This window comes from Ascaphus truei, chromosome 8 (assembly GCF_040206685.1).
Source record: "Ascaphus truei isolate aAscTru1 chromosome 8, aAscTru1.hap1, whole genome shotgun sequence".
Classification (NCBI taxonomy): Eukaryota; Metazoa; Chordata; class Amphibia; order Anura; family Ascaphidae; genus Ascaphus; species Ascaphus truei.
In genome coordinates, this window is record NC_134490.1 from 41,045,668 (window position 1) to 41,069,419 (window position 23,752).

Here is a 23,752-nt window from a genome sequence, read left to right on the forward strand (position 1 = left end):
CCTCGTGCTCCCAGTAAAACCAGTGGGGGAAAAGTGCCAATCAAAATTATTATTTCAGAATGCTCTTAATTACTTGCAAGTTAAAAGCAGAACAGTAACCACCAATGTTGGACACGCAACAGCTAAATGGAGCAATACCCAAAAGGATACCAAATAAGGATAGCCCTGTTAAACATCCCTTTGACCAGGGGTGGGCAACGCCAGTCTTCAAGGGCCACCAACAGGTTAGGTTCAGGATTTTCCTGCTACAGCACAGATGGCTCAATTAGTGGCTCAGTTTTGGCTGCGCCACCTGTGCTGAACCCGGGATAACCTGAAATGTTGGTGGCCCTTTATGACTAGACTTGCCCACCCCTGTCTTTAACCATTCACGGTCACATTGCAGGACCCTCCAGCAGCAAAGGGGTTCTAATTATATCGACTAGTAGAAAAGGATTTGATTAAATCAAAGAACAATTGGAACGCTTCAATGAGACAGCACAAGGACATTGTCTTATAAAAGGATGAAGTCCACTTCGTAGATTAAGCCACTTATAGCAGCTTTGTACAGTACCTCCATAATCATCTTATCAAACACCCACTAACTAAAAAATTGCTTTAAGGGCCGTCATGCAATGAACTCTGGAGACTGCGTATAATGTAGATTGGCTACTGTGGGGAAGTCAGTCATTGCATTGAGTCCACTCTCAATATTCTGTAGGTTTCAATGATGGAGTCAGTCTCACGATTAATTTTAGCATGTGTCAGACTTGGAGTCCTACTATCAAGTCATAGCTTTTTCATTAATTTTATTTTTGGTCCGGAACTTCCAAAATTGCATCGATTTTGTCCCTTGGAGATTGACACCTGCATGAAACCTAAGACAAAGGCTGCACATGTCAATACTTCATTTTAATCAATGTTAATGATTGCCTTTCATTTGGTAGACATCACACTAGCCTACAGTATACACACGAAAGTCAGCACTTAAGGTAATGTTCCTATAGAAAATATACACTTAAAAATGTTAAAAATCACCTAGAGATGTCAATCACCAAAGACCAAAAAAATCGATGAGCTTTAGGGTTCTGGATGAACAAATTCAATTCCAAGGTTAAAGTACTAGCTTGAAGTCTATGAGGCTGCTGGTGCTACAAATTGGAGAGCGATGCCGAAGCAGTATGACTCACAGAAGAGTCGGTGGCATGCCTGCTCCTACACTAGTGGTGCGAAACAAGATTAGATTTGGCTGGATACGCCCTTCTTAAAATTAACCCATTAAGACCAAGATGGGCCAGCAAAGCAATGCTTTGCCAGCCCCTCAGGCGCGTAATGGGTTAAAACAGGCAGAGTAAACGTCTTCTAGTATAATCCTTAACTTGCAATGCAAATTTGGTTACCCTCCTTCAAAAAAGGTCGACCTCTGAAAATCTAAATCAGATTATGTCTGGGGGTTCTGGAAGCCAACAAAATAGCATATTCATCAATGAGACATACTTTAAAAAAAAAAAAAAAAAAGTGAAAGTCTCCATATCAGTGATGAGACCCACTAGGAAATCTGAGAGTCTTGAGAAGTATGCTCCTTCTTAAGATGTAAAAATTGGAGTCAACCAAACCCTCAAGTTGAATAATATCATAATGAAGTATCACAGCTAGAAAACAAACCCTAAATACTCAGTGCCTCAGTATCAGCTTCCCCCGGCCAATGCTGTTGTAAAATCCTTTAGTCCAATCTGGCCCATGTGGGAGACGAAGTATCCCAATTGGAAGGCCAAGGGAGAGAGGGGTATTCAGCACTAGTGGGCTGCAAGGCAGCAGCCCGTTCTCCATGCGCAGACTGTGGGCAGCGGCTCTTCGACGTTGCACCCATGGGCTGGGGGAACAGATACCACTATCCACAGAGTGCTCTGGAATTTTGCGTAAGAACTCTGGGCTTGTGCCAGGGCTGGAATAACCTCCACTCCCCAGCTCCGTAGCCAAGGGGGAAGCGTGATACGGAGGTTGGGAGAGGATCGTGCGCGCTAGCAAAGGGCTGGAGTGGGGGCTGCTGAAGGATGGGGGTTTGAATGCTACGCCCGGGATGGCAAAGGCCTGCGTGGAGAGGTACCGTGGTGTCAAAACTGGGGAAGCTGGTGTGCCATCTGATTCAGAGGAGCTGTTGAATGAGGCATCTTCCATGGCATACTGCAGCTTTTCAGTGGCTCTACCCTTCTTCGACAGCTTTTTGTCTGGCAGATCTGCGTCCTCCATTTCATCAGGCTCCATGCCACTCTTCTTGCAGGTGCCTCTACCGTTTACTGGGATGACCTTGATGGCATTATTGGCAAGGCACTGCTTGCCATTCAGCTCTTCAAGGGCCTTCCGCGCCCCTTCCAAGCTCTCATACTCCACCAAGACACAGCTGTTGGTTGTCAGCTCTGGGTACCTGGACACATACTTCTTGACATCAGACGGGACCTCTTTGCCTGGTTTCAAGATGCGGACAGAGGTGAGGACGCCATAAGGGGTGAACAGCGAGGTCACGATCTCCATGAAGTTCTTCTGATGGGACGTGAAGGGGCTCTGCACCAGACCAGTGAGGTTCCAGGCAAGGAGGAGCTTGGTGGGAGGAAGGCCAAGAAGGGAATCAGGAATTGGGTTTTTCCGTCTCACTTTGGTTCCCTCCTCATTGACCTCCAGGATTTCCGAGAACTGCAGAGCATACAAAGTTTTTCTCCAGTCCCGAGTCAGGTACTTCACCTGGAAAAGAGTAAAGATACAAAGACGTTCTACCAATAGACCAATGTCCGGCTTAGTGGGTTCTGCCAGCTAAATGTTCAAATTAAACTTCCCGTTTTCAAGGCTCTGCTTACAAAATACTTTTTAAAGGGTCAGTCCTACGACCAGAGTGAACCAATAGCAGTTGCATATTCAATAAGTTCAATGTAGGGGACTGACGTGTTTCAAACAAGGAGTATTATTAAATAAGGTTTTAAATATGTCTACATAGTAATCAAATTACTTGTATGACCACCACCTACAGTACTCTTCAGATGGCAGTGTAATATATAGCATATACAAGCAAATGATCAGACTTTTTGTTGGTTTGATTAAAAAAAAAAATTGTGCAGTCATAAATAGCCACAAAGATCATGTGGAACACAAAAACAAACAAACAAACAAAAAAAAAAAACCGTTCAAAATGTCAAGTATAGCATTTTGAAATTATTTTTAATTTTTTTTTTATAGACACACACTTCATGCCTCTTTAGTAACCAAATGCTTTGAAGTGTTTATACAATCTTTACCTAATCTCTTCTGTATTAAAACGGTTTGTAAACAATTGTATATGCAGGGAGGCTGTTCATCCAGAGTCCTCTCTGATGTGCGACTAAAGATAGCATTATTTGTTTAAAGAGATTAAGGGGACAAATGCAATTACGAGATGACATTCGAATTAAGCGCACCCAGAAAAAAATGTAAACACTTCTGTTTTACAAGCAAATAAGTGGGGGTGGGAAAAAAAAAAAAAATAACTACAAGGAATACAGATTTGTATTTAAAAACCATAAAAACCATCTTAAAACAGATTTGATTGAGGTCATGGATATGAAAAAAGTGTTTAACCGCTACGTGGCATTGCTTCTGTAAATATTACAGCGTCATCCAATCACTGATATGGCTTATAGCCGTCTGCCATGTTCCTTAAACAGCTTATGATTTTATATTAGTGTTAAGGGGCTGCATTGTTAAACTGTGCCAGGCAAGAAGCATGCAACTGTCGGAATTGTGAAGACACCCTGATTTGTATTAGTATATGAAAGGTAGAAGTATATGGATTTTACTGCAGAGAAATGGATCCAAAATTAAACTTAATCCCAAACCCTGGGAATAAATGTATTGCCCCAACTCCAGCAGTGTATAACAGTATATTAGAAAATGTGGGTCTATGTATACCTGTATGTGCAAGTGTACATATGCAAATCTGTGTATATTATTGTATCTCAAGCACTGTAAAAGCGGTGTGAAACAGCAAAGAAGCTTAAGTGAATCTAGTCGATAAGCAAAAAGTGCCGCACTTTGGCTGTGAGTCATCAAGCCACAATGCAGCATATCTCACCACAATTGAAGTCAGGTATCCCACTGTCCATCTCAAAGGAGGAGTCATACAGGGACTGTGTCATGTCACAAACTCCTTTAGCAGGAGAGGATTTATAAGGCGGAATATGAGAAGTTATAGCTGTAATTGCCACAGACTTGAGTGGCAGTTACCGCTCGATCAGGGTTTGAGGCCCCGCATTGCGGCTTAATGAATCCTATCCTATGAGTGCTCATTAGCAGGTCATTAACAAGAGTCCCGGGCTGCAGTTAAAACACTGAATGCTGTTTGTTTATGGGTTAAGGTAGGTTTGGGGACATGCCGAAACGTTTAGCAACCAAGCTTCCGCTTGCTCTTCTCAAAATGGGTACATTTTCGAAAATTTCCTCGTCAAGGATATCTTTTTTGTCCGGTTGCGAATACTCCGCTTTAATCCTATCCTTCACCACATCATGAACCAGGAACGTTCTTTGCTTCCTATGCAGGGGAAGGCTTGTCTTCGATCTGTAAAATCTTTATTACCGTCTTGAGAAGCCAGTAAATTAATTAGTTTGAGACCAAAAAAAATTGGGCGATTCATCCGCCAAAAATGTATTATCCGTTACCATGCGGCCCACCTGAAGCAAGTAATGATGTGGAACTGTACTCCAGCAACTTGTGGCTGGCTGGGGATAGAGTCTACCTATGCTGACCCCTCCACCCTGGCGGCGGAACTTTGGAACTGCCCGGAGGGAGAGGGTTCAGCTGGAAGATTTAAATTGGGATCGATGAGATGCACGTGGGACATATGGTCTAAGAGTAAAAAGAGATATTCCCTCTACGCATCCCCATCTCCTAGTTCCGATAATAAATCCTAGGTTCCCACCGGGCTGCTCCCCAAAATACGGGGAACAACTCAGGAAATTAAATATTTTAACAGCTAAAGATTTTATAGAGAGTTAGGGGGGGGGGGGGGGGGGAGATCCTTCCCTATCAGGAGCTCAAACAGACACCCCAAAAGCAGGATCTCTCAATTTTTAGTTTTCTCCAGATTCGACATTTTCTGCAAGCATCCTCGCAGAACGCGAAATTTTCTACCCTTACGAATTTCAAAAAAATGTGTATGGAGGGCCTCCACGGGAAGGGATTGATCTCGGGAATATACACGGAGATAACATCTCATGCAACTTGCCAACCAAATAACTATATGCTGAAGTGGGCTAAAGACCTTAATATAGACATAGATAACGATGACTGGAGGGATATCTGGGAAGCAGCAGCCAAAATATCAATTTGCACGGTTACAAAAGAAAACCTTTAGAAAATGTTATTTCACTGGTACCTAACCCCGAGTAGGCTGAACCAGATCTTCCCGGGAACGCCAGATCTGTGTTGGAGAGCATGCGGTATGAGAGGATTCATGGCCCACATCTTGTGGTCATGCCCACGCATCCAGAAATTCTGGTCTATGATCCAAGATTTGATATTTGAAAACACAGAACTGAGGATCCCGTTGGACCCTTTGACCTTCCTCTTGGCCAAACCGGTGGATGATTTAGTCTCCTGTATCCAAATTAATCTAATTTATTCTCACAGCAGCTGGCTGCTCAATAGCAGCTGCGTGGAAAAATATAAATCCCCCAACCAGGCACAAAGTAATCCAAAGAGTCAATAATGTAAGACTGATGGAATGACTGTCGGCCCAATTAAACCAATCGTTAGATCGATTCAACAAGATCTGGGAACTATGGTCCTCAGATTAGAAACCCACCAAAAGAAAAAGGAGAAAAGTAGACTACCCTGCCCAAGAAGATAGGCTGGACGCTACACACCCAACACCCCCCTCTCCCATCTTCCTTCTCTCTTTCTCTCTAGTTCTTTTCTATCCTACTGAATCACCCAACAAAACACATAAAGGTACACCTAACAAACCACTACTATTCAGCCACTGGTTGCAACATAAGAAGCCAGACTAAATGGAAAAAAAATTAAAAAAAATAAAAAGAAGAAGAAGAAGAAGAAGAAGAAGAAGACGACGACGAAGACGAAGAGGTAGTTGAGCACAAAATCCAACTGCCAGAACTAGCAGTTAATATAATGTTTAACTCAAATGCATTCCATGTAAATTGATGACTGTTAACTAAAGTGGCATATATGTAATTTGTACCTACCTAATAAAAAAAGATTGAAACAAAAATTTTTTTTATTATTATCTGATGATTCCATGTCCAGCTCCTCTGGCTGAATTGTTCGTTCTCTGAATTCTCAGAAGAGTAGTCTTGCGGTTTTTCCTGGGTAGTATCTGATCTCTCTCGTTTTTGGCCTGTGTGCAGACTTGGAATAGGCTGCCTCAATATCCTTGGTAATCATGTGTTTCATCAAGGAGATTAAATCCCACATTGGTACAGCCAGATATTTTGCTGCATTTTTAGACAATCAAAATAAAAAAGTTATTCTTTATGTATTATAATATAATTTTTTGGTATGTTTTTTTTCCCCAATGTGTTGGCTTATCACAAGCAGCACAGAGTCTGGTTTTCCTCATGACTTTTCCCCCATGACTTTTTACCCTAGTAGCCGGCTCTTGCTCTGGGCACTTGATCCTCCTGTTGTGATCCTGGAGCACCAACAATATAACCACTAGTAGCCATCTCTTTTACAAAAACCATAATACTGAATATTACCGTCTTCCCTGGGGCTTACCTTGGAAACTTTGTAATAATAATCCTTGTAGAGACTGCATCCATGATTGTAAGGCAATATTGGCTTGGGTCACATAGGCTTGCACGATTGTGAGCAGTGCATGTATGTTAGATAGGCTAGTAGCACTTACACCTTATTTTGCAGCACTTGAGCACGCTTCCCAGTGTAAATGTGAATCTTGTGACTTTTGTGCGAGGTGGGGTTTTTTTCTTCTTCTAGTCACATCTCTGACAAGAGCTTCCTGCTGCCCTCGTAGTCCGGCATCTACCAGGAATCCTGCACAAGCAGCTCTTGCCAGTTTTCTGGTGCTGCAAGCCTCAGCAGCTATTTGCACCATGGCCTTCCAACGGCCCCAGGAACAGCTAACTCCTTGGAGCGCGGACGTCTGGGCTTCAGCGGGAGAGAGGCAGACAACTCTCGTGGTTCAACTATCAAGTAGTCAGATGAGCCCCTTTTCTACATTACAGAAAAATACTAACCTCCACCTCAGCTAGGTAAGGGGTGTGGGGGTGTGGGGGTGTGGGGGTGGGGGGGAGAAATTACCTGGGAAGAAAGGAGGGGCTATTTATTGGTCATCCCACAGGTAGATTTCTGTTCTCTCTGAGCTAAAGGGTGGAACTTAATCCATTGGTGACCACTGCCATGGGGACAACCAAGAAGTAAATACGCTGCAATAAAATCCAACTGCCTGCAGAAGCCCTGACAATTATATACAAATTCTGAAAAAAACAAAATATGCTTCAAACTTCCAAAGTGCAGGGTTTTTTTCTTTGCAAACACAAAAATATGCCCAGTTTCTTAATAGAAAATAAAATTAATCCAAGGTTAAACCTCTTTGGTTTGGGCTCAAATTCGAAAAGAGTGTGGGGATGTTCTCGCAAAAATAAAATTATATGCAAAATATACAATAATAAAAAATATTTTAAAAACAAATATTACATCTTCATTTAAAATATATATTTTTTTTGGGGGGGGGGGGGGGGGGGGAGACAGTACTTTTTCCATCATGTGGTACTTTGGTGAAGGATGTAGGGATATTTAGGCAGGTTGAGAGATTTTGTTTTTCTTCATGACCGAACGAGATCTATTTTGTGTCACTTTTAGAGTGCAGTAATTGGAGTTTAGGGCGGTCCATGACCAACCTGTTATAAGGATCTCCCAACATGGCCACCGAAGCAGCCTCATTCTGGACTTATTGCCTGCACCATTTATAAGGCTTCATTCTCCTCTCTTCCTTGCCTGTGCAAGGTTCTGTTAACCTTGTTCCCTGCTGGAAGCCGTGTCCTGTCTGCCTTGTCTTTGTCTATTCCCGAAAACCTAGGAACCGTGACCCCTACAATTCTGCCTTCTCCAGCCCTGACCCCGGAACAGTGACGATTATCCTGCCTTCTCCTGCCCTCACTATTCTACTCATCAGGATTCGGATACCAGGTACAGGTTGGTCTCTACTCTCCACTTCTGCCTAGCAGGTCTGTCTCTTGGACAGTACAGTACATAGCGACGTGCGTGACCGCAACAGCTGTCCTCATGAATGGATTATATGGAGAGGTCATTTGTTTTTAATTGTATATTTATGTTATAAATCACATTTCTATTTTGTTGTATACCAGAGTGCTTATCTGGGTTCTTGTCAAATTCTATATACTGTAGATACAGTATATGCAGTGTTCAGAAAAAAAACAGGACCCTTTTTATTTTTCCTTATATCTTGCACAAAAATCACATCTCTTGCAAATGTGAGCAATTATAGGTCTGTCACAGTAGATTGTTACATTTAAGAATGATTTGATAATCTAATAAATATTCTTTGGAATTGGTGATGTCGTGATGACCTCATCAAGTGCATAGTTACAAAATGGCGTTTAGCGGGGAAGATCAGCACGTTAAAGTGCTTGAGACCGCAATACTTATGGTTCAAAACACTTACATAAAATGTTTCCCGAGAAAGGATGGGAAAAATAAAATTTCATAAAACGTATAGTTCAGGAATGGGAAGCAGCTGGATCAACGCGTTATCGATGAAACTGACAGAGGCGTTCGTCTTTGGGCGTATGTTTCAGCGGGACAACATTTTGAACACACTTTGAACTCCAATGTTATATTTATTTTAGTGTTTCTGATTAGATTACAGTTTAATACACATACGAGCTACAAAGAAAAAACGCCTATTTCTTGTTTAATAAAAAAAAAAAAAGGAACCTACCGGAGTGTCTGGCTCTTGTTAACATAATACAGTGACAATTTAGTTATAAGAAGCACAATGTGGGCAATCAACTTATATCTCCAGAACAGACCTACAATTGTGCACATTTTTATGGGGATTGAGCAAGAAATATACAAAAAAATAAAAAATAAATAAAAAACTTAAAGGGAGCCTTTTTTCCTGAATACGATAGATATATAGATATAAATATATATGCATATATGCTGTATGAATCCAAAGCTCAAAATAATTAAACCCCTTTCCGAATGCCGGCACTCACCTTTTTGAAGGAGGTGAGGAGTTTGATACTAACATAGCCCATCTTGTTCTTCTGTACGTGTTTGAGCAGGAAGGCGTCCCGAGACAGGTTCTCATCCGCCAGGTAGAATTCCACCTGGCTCACGATCTTCCGGACGAGCTTCAAGTCAGGGATCCCACTGTCCCCTTCAAAGGAGGAGTCATCCAGGGTCTCTGTGGTGTCACTGAAACCCCTTGAGGAGAGGATTTAAAAAGGAATATGAGAAGTTAAAGGATCAGGTCCATGTAGGAACAAATTGACCCTATGATTGACATGGTAAAGGGATTAAATCAAGGTGACCGCAACATTTTTCTTAAATATATACACACTTAAATATTTTGTTTTCAACTCTTAAAAATACTTGGTACCGTCTCCATTCTTTAAGACTCATTCGTAGTTATATCCTGACTCTGTCCTAGGAAGCAACTACTGTATGATACCATTACCAGCCAAGGATAAATAGAATTTGCTTTGCTTGACGCTATGCAACGTAAGGGGTTAAACCTTGGCAGACATTCACAAATTAATGAGACAAGGTCTCATTTACAGAAAGTGGGTATAATGCATTTACTAGATTTCCCAGCTGGAGGATTGGAATTGGAGACTAGGAGGTCCATGCTAAGTGACACAATGAGGCTGATTTCGCTTTAGTGTGAGTTTAATGCAGCTTTGGTGCCTGAACATTGGATTTTGCATTAGAAAGAAGTGGTTTTGAAGTCTATTGCTTTTTGCTTGGGGCAGAAATTAGGTTAGCAAGCAATCAAAGAAATAGAATACAGCTGACTTAAAGACTGGTTCCCGCTTTGCTCTGTAACATTCATTATACATATACACACACACAATAAATCTGGTGTGGGTGCACCATATGTCTCATGAGCAATTGTATACAATAAATCAAATCTATGTTGCAAGCACTCCATTCAAGAGTTATTTTTTTTTTTTTTTTTTCATCCAACATTTTCGTTCCCAATTTTTAGAAAGGTTTTATTGGGAACTGAAACGTCAGACCAATAAATAGATTTTTTTTGTGAAATGCCTGATATAGATAGATATATACACACACGATAATTGCGTCAACATTCAACACCACGATACAGGGGCACATTCTAACACTTGCTGCAATAATCCCTAGATTTAAATAGTTTTTTTGATCACCCTACTAATTTTTTTTCCTTTCCAAATGTGTTCTTGTTCTGTACATGTCACCAAAGGTTGTTACGCAGAAAGGCAGCGTACACAACAGGACAAACTTTGATCGATCTGCATGTATTCAATATTTTGCGGACCCTTATACATGAACAGGCACGTCTTACCCATCAAAGATCTCCAGAAAATCATTTTGGGATCGCTGGCATATGGGGCCGTTCCGTTCTCGCAGGACCAGGGCAGAACCAAAGCGTTGTGAGCGCATTTGGATGGGAAGGCTACAGCTGGTGGGCAGAGCTCTTTGGGACGGATACCCAGAGGTCATGGTTCCTAAAAAAGACTGACCAAATGGGTTAAAAAATATTAAAGTATGTCCCTAAATGTAAGAAATGAACACTGACTAAGTCTGTTGGGTTTATTCAACACCAGTGTGATATTAGCTAGTCATCGTCACTGTCCGATGGATGCAATGGTGAAAATAATGGAATTCACAAAGCTCAGATGAGTTATCGCACTGCGATCCAACAACTGGCCATTCAAATAGATGGGAGGCAACGCAGTGAGATGACCTGGTTTCTTTTAACATGTAACCAAATGGTGTTCTTACCTCTAAACTATTCCTTCTGCCTAGTCGCAAATAAAAATACCACTTGTGGGTACTTTTGCATGTCTCCGACAAGTCTGCAACCCTGTATTTCCCCATTATTACTTGGCATACAAGGCTTCCACTGCAGCCAGGGATTCTGGGTAATGCTATGCAAATTAGCACTCACATGAGCCACTCTTTACATCATCAATTTTAACTTGGTCCCCTATAAGCTTATGCCTGACATATTACAGTTTCAGCACAGCCTGGATTCTGCCTATTTCAATTTCTTCTGCCAAAGAACGTTTACTAGGACATCAGAATTAGATTGCAAGCTCTATGAGGCAGCTTCCCGCCTGTAAAATCCTATATACAATGCCATGTTCACTGTAGCCCTTTATGCAAGGAACATGCCTCAGAATTCTTTATTAATTACAAAGGACATGCAAGACAGAAGCCCAGGGTTAAAAATTCAGAAGAGAACAAAAATTAAATACAATTACATTCTTTTAAAAGGAGGGGGGGGGGGGAACCCACATGAACACCGCAATCTACATATGAAATCTACTGGCCAATTAATCCTCTATCAGTGACAAGCAGGAAAATGGAAATTTGAAGTGGTGTGCCAATGTCCACGATTTAAAAAGGAAGTCACTTTTAGCCGTTGAAGCATGCGTTGCCATAATCGGCCAATACAAACGGTCAAATAGGAATGTACACAATACATTTTCTAGTAACCCCTTTGCTGCCATAGGGTCCAGCAATGAATTGCAATTAAAACTATGGAAACATTAGCAATTGAAAAACATATTTGAAAGTGCTTGCACCTGCCAGAGAATCACCTACATGTAACGTTACCCGTTATATACTGCACCAACACATTCTGCAGAACAGTACAATGGGTGTGTGTGATGTGCAGATAACATTACACAATTAACATACACTGGAACAGTAAGTAAGGAGAGTTCTGCTCCTATGAGCTTTACCATTAAGATTGGGTTAAGGGGCCAGCCCACCTTCGGTCAGACATCAATGCTTCAGTCATTAAAGCGACAGCCCATACAAGGACTAAAGTGAACTAATGGCAACAGTAGCCATTAAGAGTTAGATGTACGATCACATGTAGCTGGACTGAAAATTGTAAACAAGTTACCAGTATTTAAGCTTCCCTAAACAATCTAACCATGCCAATAGCAAATATGTGGCTGCTTTAATGGTTTAGGCAATTAATCACACACTTAATTTCTAAGGGGCCTCTGAATGGGGGGAGTGTTTATCTATCTAGTGTTTTATTTACCCTTAGCCCACCCTGCCCTCAGAGCTAATAACGATAAGGGGAGGAGAGAGTGTGGGGGGCGGGGGAGGAGAGAGTGTGGGGGGCGGGGGAGGAGAGAGTGGGGGGAGGAGAGAGTGTGGGGGGGAGGAGAGAGTGTGGGGGGGGAGAGAGGAGGAGGGGGGTGAGGAGAGAGCAGGAGGGGGGTGAGGAGAGAGCAGGAGGGGGGTGAGGAGAGAGCAGGAGGGGGGTGAGGAGAGAGCAGGAGGGGGGGAGGAGAGAGCAGGAGGGGGGGAGGAGAGAGCAGGAGGGGGGGAGGAGAGAGGAGGAGGGGGGGAGGAGAGAGCAGGAGGGGGAGGGGAGGAGAGAGTGTGGGGGGGAGGAGAGAGTGTGGGGGGGGGAGAGAGGAGGAGGGGGGTGAGGAGAGAGGAGGAGAGGGTGAGGAGAGGGGGAGGAGAAAGGAGGAGGGGGGAGGAGAAAGGAGGAGGGGGGGAGGAGAGAGCAGGAGGGGGTGAGGAGAGAGGAGGAGGGGGGTGAGGAGAGAGGAGGAGGGGGGTGAGGAGAGAGCAGGAGGGGGGTGAGGAGAGAGCAGGAGGGGGGTGAGGAGAGAGCAGGAGGGGGGGAGGAGAGAGCAGGAGGGGGGGAGGAGAGAGCAGGAGGGGGGGAGGAGAGAGCAGGAGGGGGGGAGGAGAGAGCAGGAGGGGGGGAGGAGAGAGCAGGAGGGGGGAGGGGAGAGAGCAGGAGGGAGGGAGAGGAGAGAGCAGGAGGGAGGGGGAGGAGAGAGCAGGAGGGAGGGGGAGGAGAGAGGAGGGAGGGGGAGGAGAGAGGAGGGAGGGGGAGGAGAGAGGAGGGAGGGGGAGGAGAGAGGAGGGAGGGGGAGGGGAGGAGGGAGGAGAGAGTGGGGGGGAGGAGAGAGTAGGGGGGAGGAGAGAGTGGGGGGGGAGGAGAGAGTGGGGGGGGGAGGAGAGAGTGTGGGGGGGAGGAGAGAGTGGGGAGGGGAGGAGAGAGTGGGGGGGGAGGAGAGAGTGGGGGGGGAGGAGAGAGTGGGGGGGGAGGAGAGAGTGGGGGGGGAGGAGAGAGTGGGGGGGGAGGAGAGAGTGGGGGGGGAGGAGAGAGTGGGGGGGGGAGGAGAGAGTGGGGGGGAGGAGAGAGTGGGGGGGAGGAGAGTGGGGGAGGGAGAGAGTGGGGTGTTCCTGTGCAAACTGTTCAACACAAGAACCTCTGTAATAGGATTATAGTTTACATTATTTTGTGCTCAATTTCAGTGCTAAAAAGTAGTACAATTTTTTCTATAAAATGTGCATTGTAAGTATGAAGACTTCATACAAGACGCAGCATTTGGTGACACATGGCGTTCTGTTGAATACCGTTATACATAAAGCGTGTGATGAGGATCACACAGCTCCCCTGTTGCAGATGCAATTTAAATGCAGAAGTGTATTTTTTATTTTTATTTATTTAGAACTAGTATTAGCAAATTTATTTATAACAGCCATACTGTCACAATACTACTTTGTGGTATCCTGTATAATGAAACATCTGCTGCTTCAAATATATTTTTGGCTTGATGCATAGCAACTTAATTCTGCCTCAACACTTAAGACTAAGGTTTACGCCATATTGAACGTCAGATACGATATTTAAACACTTTTTTGCCACACTGAAACATTGTTTAGTACATACCATTACCCCGCCTAGCAGTCCATTTCTGTGCATCAAAATAAATAAATGAATAACTTGACGCTGACGGAAACATTTCAGATTAGTTCACAGGGGCAATTTAAAATAAGATTTCCATGCACTAATTTTGCTCCCCAAAACGGCGTTTGCATCACTTATAAAATAGCCTTCATAGTGATAAAAAAATAGGAGAAAAAAAAAAACCAACTCCCGAGTATCATCTCAGCAGGTTTACAAAATGAAGTGTGATTTTAAAATACAGTGACATTAGTTTACTTTGGTCCTAGGAGTGACTGTTCCTTGCAGGTGATTTTATGCAAATTAAAAGACAAGTGTACTGTAAGTACAGATGCAGCGGCTGTTATTGAAACTTCACGGAGTGTAGACCTCTGAATACCCGTGTCATGGCGCGGGATGTCTTCCAACCTTACCGCCTTAAGACGCGAGTGCTGAAAATGGCATTTTAATGTTCTGGCTTATAAACACCTGAAATTGACACAGTAGCACAGTACTGTATACATTGCAATTCATTCATTTCATTGCACACAATCCATGAAATTCAAACAAAGCAACCGTGATAAACACGTGTGCCTTGGGCGATTGGCCGCGTTAATGCCGCGCACACGAAAACGGCGCCATGATTTGTTCAAATAACGGCCGCTGCATCTGTATGTGTAAATAATGTTTAAACTTAAGTGTCCAGAGTAGCCCAATGCTTTGGAGCATTTTTAACACCTCATCTCATGAGAAAATGGTTTGTAAATAGTTTTATATGCAGGGAGATTGTTCATCTAGAGTCACTCCCTGTCATGTTTGACTAATGATGGCAGCATAACTTGTTGAAAGATTAAGAGAAAAGAACAAATCATTACCAGATAATTCAAATGTTAAGTGGACCCGGAGAAAACTGAAACACTCATTTTTACCCACCATAACTTCTATATATAATGTTTGGTTGAAACCTATCCCAGCTCAAATTGCAAAGCCTGTAAAACCAGCCTCACACAGATGAGCCCCCAAAAAGGTCAAAACAGCTGTCTGCTAGTAGGTTTACTAGCTATGCACTTAACCCAAGCAGTGCTGAGTAGCTGTGTAATAAGCTTATAAGGCTCCATGTTCAAATGGATTTGAAGCATAAAGGTGACCGTGCTCATTTGCATGTCATTTGCCAGAATCTCTAGCTGCAGTGGAGGTATTGCAGTGAAGAGAATGGTAAAAAGCAGGGCTGTAGGCCTGTCTGAGACATGTGAATGTGCTTACAAGTGATATTTTTATTTGCCGTTACCCAAGAAGCAAAATAGGTGAAAATGTAACTGTGGAGGGAATGAAGTCTAAGGAAACCGTTCGCATCAAGTGGTTTACAGAAACACAATGACACAGAAATTGTCCACTACGTGGCGTGGCATCTTCAATGATGTCATAGCATGCTGAATAGGTACAGAAGTTATTTTCACCCGGTGTCTTTTAGGTACTTTACAAGACCTTCTCACGGGGTCGGGGTGGGCCAAGAGTAGAGGAAACACTGGTTTGACAAGCAACCTCCCATTCAAAAATAAATTCCAGAGCAACCAAAGCAGATTGCATTGAGCACGATCTCTGGAATAGAGTTATACAAAACTTTGTTTACAGAATATCTTTTTAATGAGTCACATGGTACTGTCCCTTTAATCCATTCCATATTTTACTATACAACAGACATACAGATGCCCTTTGGCAATGCAGAAGGAATGTTCTCTCATACCGGACTCAGACACGGCACTCAAGAGCAACCAGGCTTAACATTTGAATGAATAACCCTACCTTGAGGAGCCTGGTTACGTACAAGGTTGTCTGCCTTATTACATTAGTACAAGCAACACCTTTATTATACCAAACGTCAGCTACCAGAATCTCTCATACAGTATGTCATGATAACATCACGAGATATTATGTAGTTAATCCCTTTGGTGCTTGAGGGGTTAATGAGCTACACTTGTTTTAACAAAATACGAATGCTGGGTTTGAAACAGGTCAGGCCTGTTTCTTTGGTCAGCTCTGAACTTCAAAAAGGACTTAAATCGGGACAGGGGTCCATCCTGGATACGAGCAGGAAAAAGAAGATTGGTCCATCCTGGATAGCCCATTCAAGGCATCAACTGTTCTACACAAATTCTATAGACCTCTTCTGGGTAGAGCAGTTTCAAAGCCTCTTCTACAAGGGGTGGACTTGTGCCGGTGCCATGGAGGAAAGAATGTATTTTAGTCAGAGCAAAAGATTTGAAAAATCAGATCTCTATAGAGGAGTATTTGAGACCAGATACAGGATATTTCATCGTCAAATAACTAGTGACCTCTCGGGGGGGGGGGGGGGGGCAGGAGGTAGGGAGAATCTATGGCACTTGGTAAGTACAGGTTTTATTTTATGTTTTCCACTTTTATTTTAAGAAGCTGTTCTGTCTTGTATTGTAACACCTTTTCTGTAACCCAAGCACTGTATTTTTATACATATATTAAAACATTTAATAGGTAATGCTTTGAATTCTGAATGAACCGATTGCCCGCTCTGGGAGAGTAATTATGATTCGGACACATTTAGCTACAACTGATTTTGGTGTGTGAAAGTGCATAGTTTATTATTTATTGAAATTTTTATGAATTAAAAAAAAAAATAATAATAATAACTCAAAGTGGGAGGGGTACAGAAAAGAAAAAAAGGTTAGGGTGGTACACATACATTTTACAATTCAATTATATGCACAGAAACATATTTTCAGAGCACAGGTCTTTACAGTAACTTAATCAAACCTGTGTATTGAACCCTTCATTAAGAAAATGAAGACCATGGAACTCACCGGTGAATACTAAATATACAGTCAGATTATTACAGGTTGTGATACCTTCCATGGATGCCACACATTACGAATTTATGAAAGGTTCCATTTAATAGATTAGTGAGTCACTCTGGGAGTCCGTTTTATATTCTGGGGTAGTGTACACTTGAGTAGTGCCCATGTGTTCTCGATTTATTTCCGGTAGAGTGGTAAAGGAGTGCATTCTTAGCGGAACAACTGCTCAAAACAAGTACAGTAATACAGTACATATTACAAATGCTGAGACACTACAATCGTGAAAAGAATATAAATCTAGGGGCGTAATTTTATATCCTGGTTAATGGTAATCGATACACTACTGCCTACGGATTTTGGGTATGAAGGTAAATGAGTGAATTATCACTTCGAGTAATGAATCCTCAAAACAAATTATACAGATTACAATAGCGGAGTTCCTAAGCTAGTTAAAGGAACATAAATAGTTTTAGGGCATCACTTTTATATCTTGGGGCAGGGTACTCGGAAAACATGAGTGCCCACGTGTTAATTAATGGATATTTTTGGGGGTATAGTGGTAAATGGGTGAATCATCAGTTCCAGGAATGAGTCTCCAAAACAAAATGATACATGCTACGAAAGTTGAAATCCTGAGGTAGAGGACTCGGAATGGTGTGGCATATATGCCCTGTACATGTGCTGTGTTTGCACCACAATCATTGCATGACGTTTACCAAGAGGGCTTGATTCGTTATGGCTGTGGAAAGATAGCGTAATAATAAAAACACTTTGGGGATCATTTTTTTTATGTTAAATGGGATAGTGATATTTATATTATATTACAAATTTATCTTTTTTTCCCCAGCTTAAATTTTTTTTTTTTTTCAGGCGAAGACATACAGATCTAAAACAGAAGGTGGGTGGAAAGGCACAAAAATAGATAGATTTTGGCAAGAAATACAGAGGTAAAACCTTTCTTTCTGGAAAATATTGTGGAAAAGGGGGGGGAGGATAGGGGTGGGCACCAACAAAAAGGAAGAGAAGGGGGAGAAACAACAGTTGCAGATCCACATGTCATAATATTTAGCAAAGTTATAACTTAGTGAGGTGTCTGTATAGGATGTCTTCTGAGTCTGCTATGGGGATACACTTTAAGGGGCCTGGATTGTGGAAAACGAAGTAAAAATAAATTCTAGTGAAGTGGAGGTAAATTGAGAGATTTAGAATTATTTTAATTCTGAACATGGATTATAGCAACATTTTAGACCTTTTCACGTCATTGTAGAGTTAGTCTAGGTAGCTTGGGCCAGCTAGGGGGCTTAAATAGGTTTCAAATTTAAAGGAAATGTCTGCCCCATTCTCCATAAAATCCAGCTTTACCTCCTTTTAGGTTGGTACTAAACATTAAAGTTGAGTGAGAGTGCCAAAAATGACCTTATGGGATAGGCCCACCATATCCAACATTTATAGAACCAATTTTTAGACTGAGTCTCTGACCATCTGACATTCTCGTCAGCTGCTGGCTATTCTGGACTAGAGTGTATGGGAGGGACGGAGAAAGTAACTAAATCAGGGGGGCAGGGAAAGGGGGAAAACCGAGAACAAAAATTAAAGAGTGCGCATGGATGTGTCTCCGGAGAGACTGTCCTGATGCTCACCTGCCCTTGGGAATACAATCTGGGGATGGAGGTGAACAGAAAAAAAAAAAAACCAAGGCAAACTGTGTTTTTTTTGACAGATCTATTGGGGGGTAGTGGCCAAGATTCAGCCAACATAACACACTAATTACTCTGAACTGACAGTTGGAGCTATAGGTCAGCTTATGGTTTGGTTTTAACTTCGGAAGTCTATTTCACCAAGGGATCTGCGTGGGAGGGATCTTCTCAAGGGAGTCATGGACTGAGATAGATCCATAGCTGGAGGGATCCTGCCTCGATTCAGGTCCAGATGAACAGGAACTCAGGCCTAGATGTTCGAGAAAGGCTTCACAGTCATCTGGGTTCCTCAGAGTCTGTGGTCTCCCGTCTTTAATTAATGCGAATCCAAAAGGGAATGTCCACCTGTATTTGATATTGTGGTCTCTTAATTTTGCCGTCACCTCTCAGAGATTTCTTCTTTTAGAGAGTGTGGAAGGTGCCAGGTCTGCGTATATCTGTAGGGGTATCTTTTGGAACTTGGTCTCTGGATTCTCATCACAGTGTTGAAGGCTTCCTTTGTTTTGAAATAGTGGAATCTCAACACCCCATCCCTTGGTCTTTCTCCTGGTTGGGATCTTGATCCTAATGCTCCGTGGCATCTGTCCAGGGAAAGAGACTCCTTTGTAGCATGAAGTAGGGCTGAAGTTAGCCATTTGCCCATGAAACCCTCAATGTCCGTTACAGATTCTGGGATTCCGTGAATTCTGAGATTACGGTGGTCTCCGTTCTCCAAATCCTCCTGTTTAGCTTTGATGTCTAGAAGTTGGAATTCCACTTCCTGGAGCTCCGCATCCATCAGAGATTGCCGGGTGGCTGTGGCGTCAATCTTCGATTCTAAAGGAGCTAGTACGCTCCCCAAGGAAAGATATCTCGTCTTTAAGATCCTTCACTGCTGTTTGCATACGTGTTTCGATTTTATTATAAAAAGATAAGTAGATCATTCTTTGTGGAAAGATTTTCGATCTCCACCCCTGGGCCTGAGTCCAAGTGTTCCACAGGGGGGGTCACTTCCAACTCTTTTTGTGGTGTCGGCCGACCATAATTTTTAAAGTAATCTCGGAACTCACTCTGCTTATTTTTCTTTTTGATGGTTCTAACGGCTTTCGAGGCCATGGTAGATGTAATTTGCACAAAATGCGGTTTATTTTTGAAGATTATGCCGAACCGAATTGCTTTCGCAGATTAAGAATGGAATCTGGGGTGTTGCAGCCCTCAGGTTTCAAGGCTCCCTTTGAACCAGTTCAAATTAGGCTTTTCTGTGCCAACAGGTCTTTTTGTGGAGGGGTATTTGTTCCTTTAAGGAGGGATCGTAGTTTTGCAATCAATGTGATTGTTTGATTGGCTTTTCCAGTCCTCTTTTACTCACAAATAAGGGGAGGAATAGATATTGCCCTTGATGCCCGTACTATTGGATCCTTGCCGAGGTCTCTATAGTCCCTTTAGAGGTCCATGGTGGCTACCCTGGGTAGAGGAGATATTCTAGGTGGCCCTAGGGTCTGAGCCTTGCCCAATCATTATGTGATTGTCTCTGAGGGGGGAGGGAGGCGGAATGGGGGGGTGGGAAGAGATAGACCTGGCTTCCTCAAGCATCTTTAAGGGGCACCAGATCAACACGGCGCCCCCCCCCCCCAGCCGCCGCGCCGACCAGCAGCCGACAGCCTGGGGCCCTTTTCTGCCCAAATTGGGTATTCCCACCATGCAGCCCTCCTCTGCGGCACCATACCTCTCCTCCTGACCCTCAGACGCTAGGCTGGTGGGTTGGGATGAAGCTGTGAGCCACGGTTCCATCTGAGTCCCCTGGCTTCCGCCCGCCTGCAGATTCTGTCTGAGTTGGCACCGGAGTCCGTCTGGGCACAGAAGATGTTGTTGGAACCCTCCTGCTGGTGCCGGTTTAGTTAATCACGCCTGAGGTACTCGGATCAGCTTGACCGCATGTCTGGCGGCCATCTTGGGAGTCTCCGAGAGCTATTGCGGAGTGTGTTCCCATGCAGAGTCACGCCGCGATCTGTCCCCCGGAGGGTCCCAGGTTCAGACCACAGGGTATTTTGGGCCACGGTGAACCAGTCACCCACTTCTGGAGCCGAGGATATAGTTTTATTAGGTGTTTTTCTGCCTTAGATGATACACTTCTGGGGAGCAGAGCTGGCTTGCGACCGCCCAGCTCCGAGTCTTGGCCACACCCCATGCATAGTTTCTTCTATAATAAACAGGGACCTGAGGCCCTGGCAAATATTAATTTGACATCTTATTTGCATACACAAGGTAGTGGCAGTGGATAGTAATGATTTGCAATTGAGTAGGGGGTCAATATTAACTCACTGGTTCCTTGCGTGGGAGAAAGGTGGGGTGGCTCGAGTAGCCGTGCGTATTAACCCTAGTTACATATCCAAGTCACATGCTCACTGTGTGCTGTTCGTGGTAGTGGTATATTGGGATGGATTGAGGAGAGATACAACTCATTTGAGAGATCTTTGTGGAGGTGAAAGGTGGGGCAGCTTGCAGGTTGTGTATTGATTATTGATCCTGTAGAAGACATATTGTCCATTTGACAAGTGGGAACGCTTGCAGGCGAGTATTAACCCTTGTCCAGTATGGAGGTCACGTGCTAGCAGGGTGCCATACATGACAGTATATACACAGTGATGTACAAAGAATTGAGCAGAGCTCACAACCCAATTTTGATGCCGGAGACACAGAGGACACTGGGCTCACCCACTTCATAGGCAGCATTCAAAATTCACCACACTGTAGTCCCCCCCCCTCCCCGTGTTCAGAACTATTTGCAGCGCCACCACACTTGCAGTTGGCTCTTTTCAGTCTCATATTAATAGAGATGTACAAGGTGTTTCCCCAATACTGGACTTGTACCTGTTCATTCTGCATCCCCAACGCTCGTTTAATTTGTGAGTTGCAGCCCCTCTGGCTCAGAAGGGGTAAACCAAGCCTAATCCCTTTAGCACTAGAGCAGGGGCAGTCAACTCCAGTTCTCAAGGGCCATCAACAGGTCAGGTTTTCAGGATATCCCTGCTTCAGCACAGGTGGCTGTGAACAATTGAGCCAGCAGACCTGTTGGTGGCCCTCATGGACTGGAGCTGACCGCCCCTGCTCTAGAAGGTTGCAATGCAATATTTGTGCTGTGAAGAGGTTAACCCCCTTTGCAACAGAACAGCACACAAGATCAAACAGAAATACAGTCAAACACGGGCAAAGTCTGTAGCAAGTCCCAGAAAATATCTCTGGGTGCCCTGACATGCTTAATTATAGGAGAATTCCAGTTGCTAAATTAATCCATGTACGAGAAGAGCTTAAATCTGGTCCCACGAGATTCCTTTGGGCCCCAGCCCTGCTCCAAAATATGCAACATTATTTCCTCCCGTGTGGAGTCTGCAACATAAAGACACTTAACGTTACTTCAAAATGCCCAAAGCCTGCAGTAGTGTCCCATGACAACTCTTGCAATTTGTTTGCTCTATATCCGCTACCAGGCAGCACAGATCTGTTTTCCATGCAGACTACAAAGGATCTCATCAATAAAAAAAATATAAGTCTTACACTTTTTAGCTAAGGTTCTTTGAAGTCCTTTAAGAGGCACTTAGCAGCCCTCTTAACAGGTTAGTCAGTGTACGTCACAGGTGCAGAAATCTGAACGTCATGCCTATTTTGCTCTGTCTAGGGGAAATGACGCACACTGCGCTACAGGAGCGCTGAACAGAAGAGGAAGACTACGGAGAGGTCGCCATCATGTGATCACCGGAAACAATTAAAATAAAAATATAAAACAGTGGTGGGCAACCCAGGTGAAAATCAGACATCCAACTGCACAGTATTAAGAAAGAAAAAGACAAGAGGGGAGGAGAGAGAGGGAAAGAGGAGAGGAGAGATACTGCCCCTATAATGTGGCTTTGGTCAGCAACCATTTTTTTTTTTAAAGGCACAAATTCCCTATATTTCATTAGATCACTTTGGTATTCGGAACTATCCCCCCCCCCCCCCCCCCCCCCCCAAAACTAGTTTTTCCATTGATGCATATGTGGCTAGAATTATACACATACTGCTTCTAGTGACACTGACACGCTTATGCAAAATAACCCCCTTTTCTGGGCAGACAAGAAGCAGCATAAAATCCAGAGGTGTGAGAATACTGGGTGTGAGCAAATCACTGCTGTAAAAATACACATAAAAAAAAACCTCCCGGCAATTCGGAGATAAAACTGTGAAATGTCAGACTTGAATTTTTATGAATAGATACATTCAGAATGAGACTTGCAAGTGGAGTATACATTTAAAAAAAAAATTGCTAGGCACACGATTCACTGTTAAACATGAAGACAAAGTTCAACTAGTGTCAGTAATATTGTGCACGATTTATTTAACCCCTTCAGTACCAGATATTATAAACAGACAGTCCCTCTGGCACAGATTAAGACAGATATTTAGAAATGTCAACAACAATTGAGATTTAAGGGTTCTGGTCCAAATACCCCCATTTAAAGTCCTGATTTTTTTACATTTTATTAGCGACACTCCACTGATGTTTAAGATCTCTTAAGGCAAAAAAGTGTCACAGATCACCTTTGAGAGTGGACATATTTTGGGGCGATACATCCCTATGTTTGAGCTGTCAGTGTATTGCATCAATCTGATCCCCTTTCCTCTCAAACACATCAGGTTCTTTCTTGAGGGAATTATTTCCCCCCCCAGAGGCTTTTAGTAAGTTGAGATAGGTTTGTTACGGATCTTTCAAACTTACCAAATCTTGAAAACCACTTCACCATTTCCTGATCTCTCCTTGTCAAAACCAAACAAATCTACCTCCCACTCAGAGAACAGAGTATGGGGGGTTACCAGTTCGCCTACTTTATCAATTCAGATCATTTAAATAATTAATTGTTTAATTAATTAAGTAAATACATGCACCTGACTGACTTAATTACTCTGAGCAGTTCTGAGCAGTTATCAACCCAAGATTGAGAAAGGCCCAGACAATCTGGATTCAGGTCAACCAAAATAAAATCTAAAACCAGGACTGTCAGATCCTGTCCCTGATAATCTGGATTCATGAGGTCAACATACATAAAATGATCTGATTTTTGCACCTGTGAAACTTTGATAAATGTTATACAAATAGTACTGTATGTTCACCTGCATTTCTAATACTGTTTACATTCAGTCTTTAGTTTGATTTATGAGTGGTTTCCCCTCGGTTTACATGTGATTTCCCTGTTTTCTTATATCAGTGCTGTGTGTTGATATTTACTTTTGGGTACAGATTGGGGATGTCTAAAAGTGCAGCCCCTCTAAAAATAAACAAACAAAAAAAGTT

The 23,752-nt window shown here is 43.1% G+C and overlaps 2 protein-coding genes across 2 annotated transcripts in view; both read right to left on the reverse strand.

The window, feature by feature from the left end:
* Nucleotides 1-1,653: 1,653 nt before the first annotated feature.
* LOC142502164 (la-related protein 6-like) lies at nucleotides 1,654-10,711 on the reverse strand. The gene is made up of 3 exons (XM_075613038.1): nucleotides 10,554-10,711; nucleotides 9,223-9,433; nucleotides 1,654-2,718 (listed from the first exon to the last, which is right to left on the reverse strand). Exons 1-3 carry the CDS (start codon nucleotides 10,709-10,711, stop codon nucleotides 1,654-1,656), a joined length of 1,434 nt encoding a protein of 477 aa, XP_075469153.1.
* Nucleotides 10,609-23,752, reverse strand: part of CATSPERD (catsper channel auxiliary subunit delta) — a 128,200-nt gene continuing 115,056 nt past the window's right edge. Inside the window, exon 22 of the mRNA XM_075611638.1 lies at nucleotides 10,609-10,726. Coding sequence (XP_075467753.1) covers nucleotides 10,717-10,726 — 10 coding nt within the window. The 3' untranslated portion in view covers nucleotides 10,609-10,716. The remainder of the gene's footprint in view (nucleotides 10,727-23,752) is intronic.

What these genes read in the sequence shown, in the direction of transcription:
- LOC142502164 (XM_075613038.1), bottom strand. Translation starts at nt 10,711, where the DNA reads ATGACCTCTGGGTATCCGTCCCAAAGAGCTCTGCCCACCAGCTGTAGC. An exon ending in TTTCTGGAGATCTTTGATGG is followed by an intron (nt 9,434 to 10,553) that starts GTAAGACGTGCC and finishes CCTCTCCTCAAG; the next exon opens with GGGTTTCAGTGACACCACAG. An exon ending in TCCTCACCTCCTTCAAAAAG is followed by an intron (nt 2,719 to 9,222) that starts GTGAGTGCCGGC and finishes ACTCTTTTCCAG; the next exon opens with GTGAAGTACCTGACTCGGGA.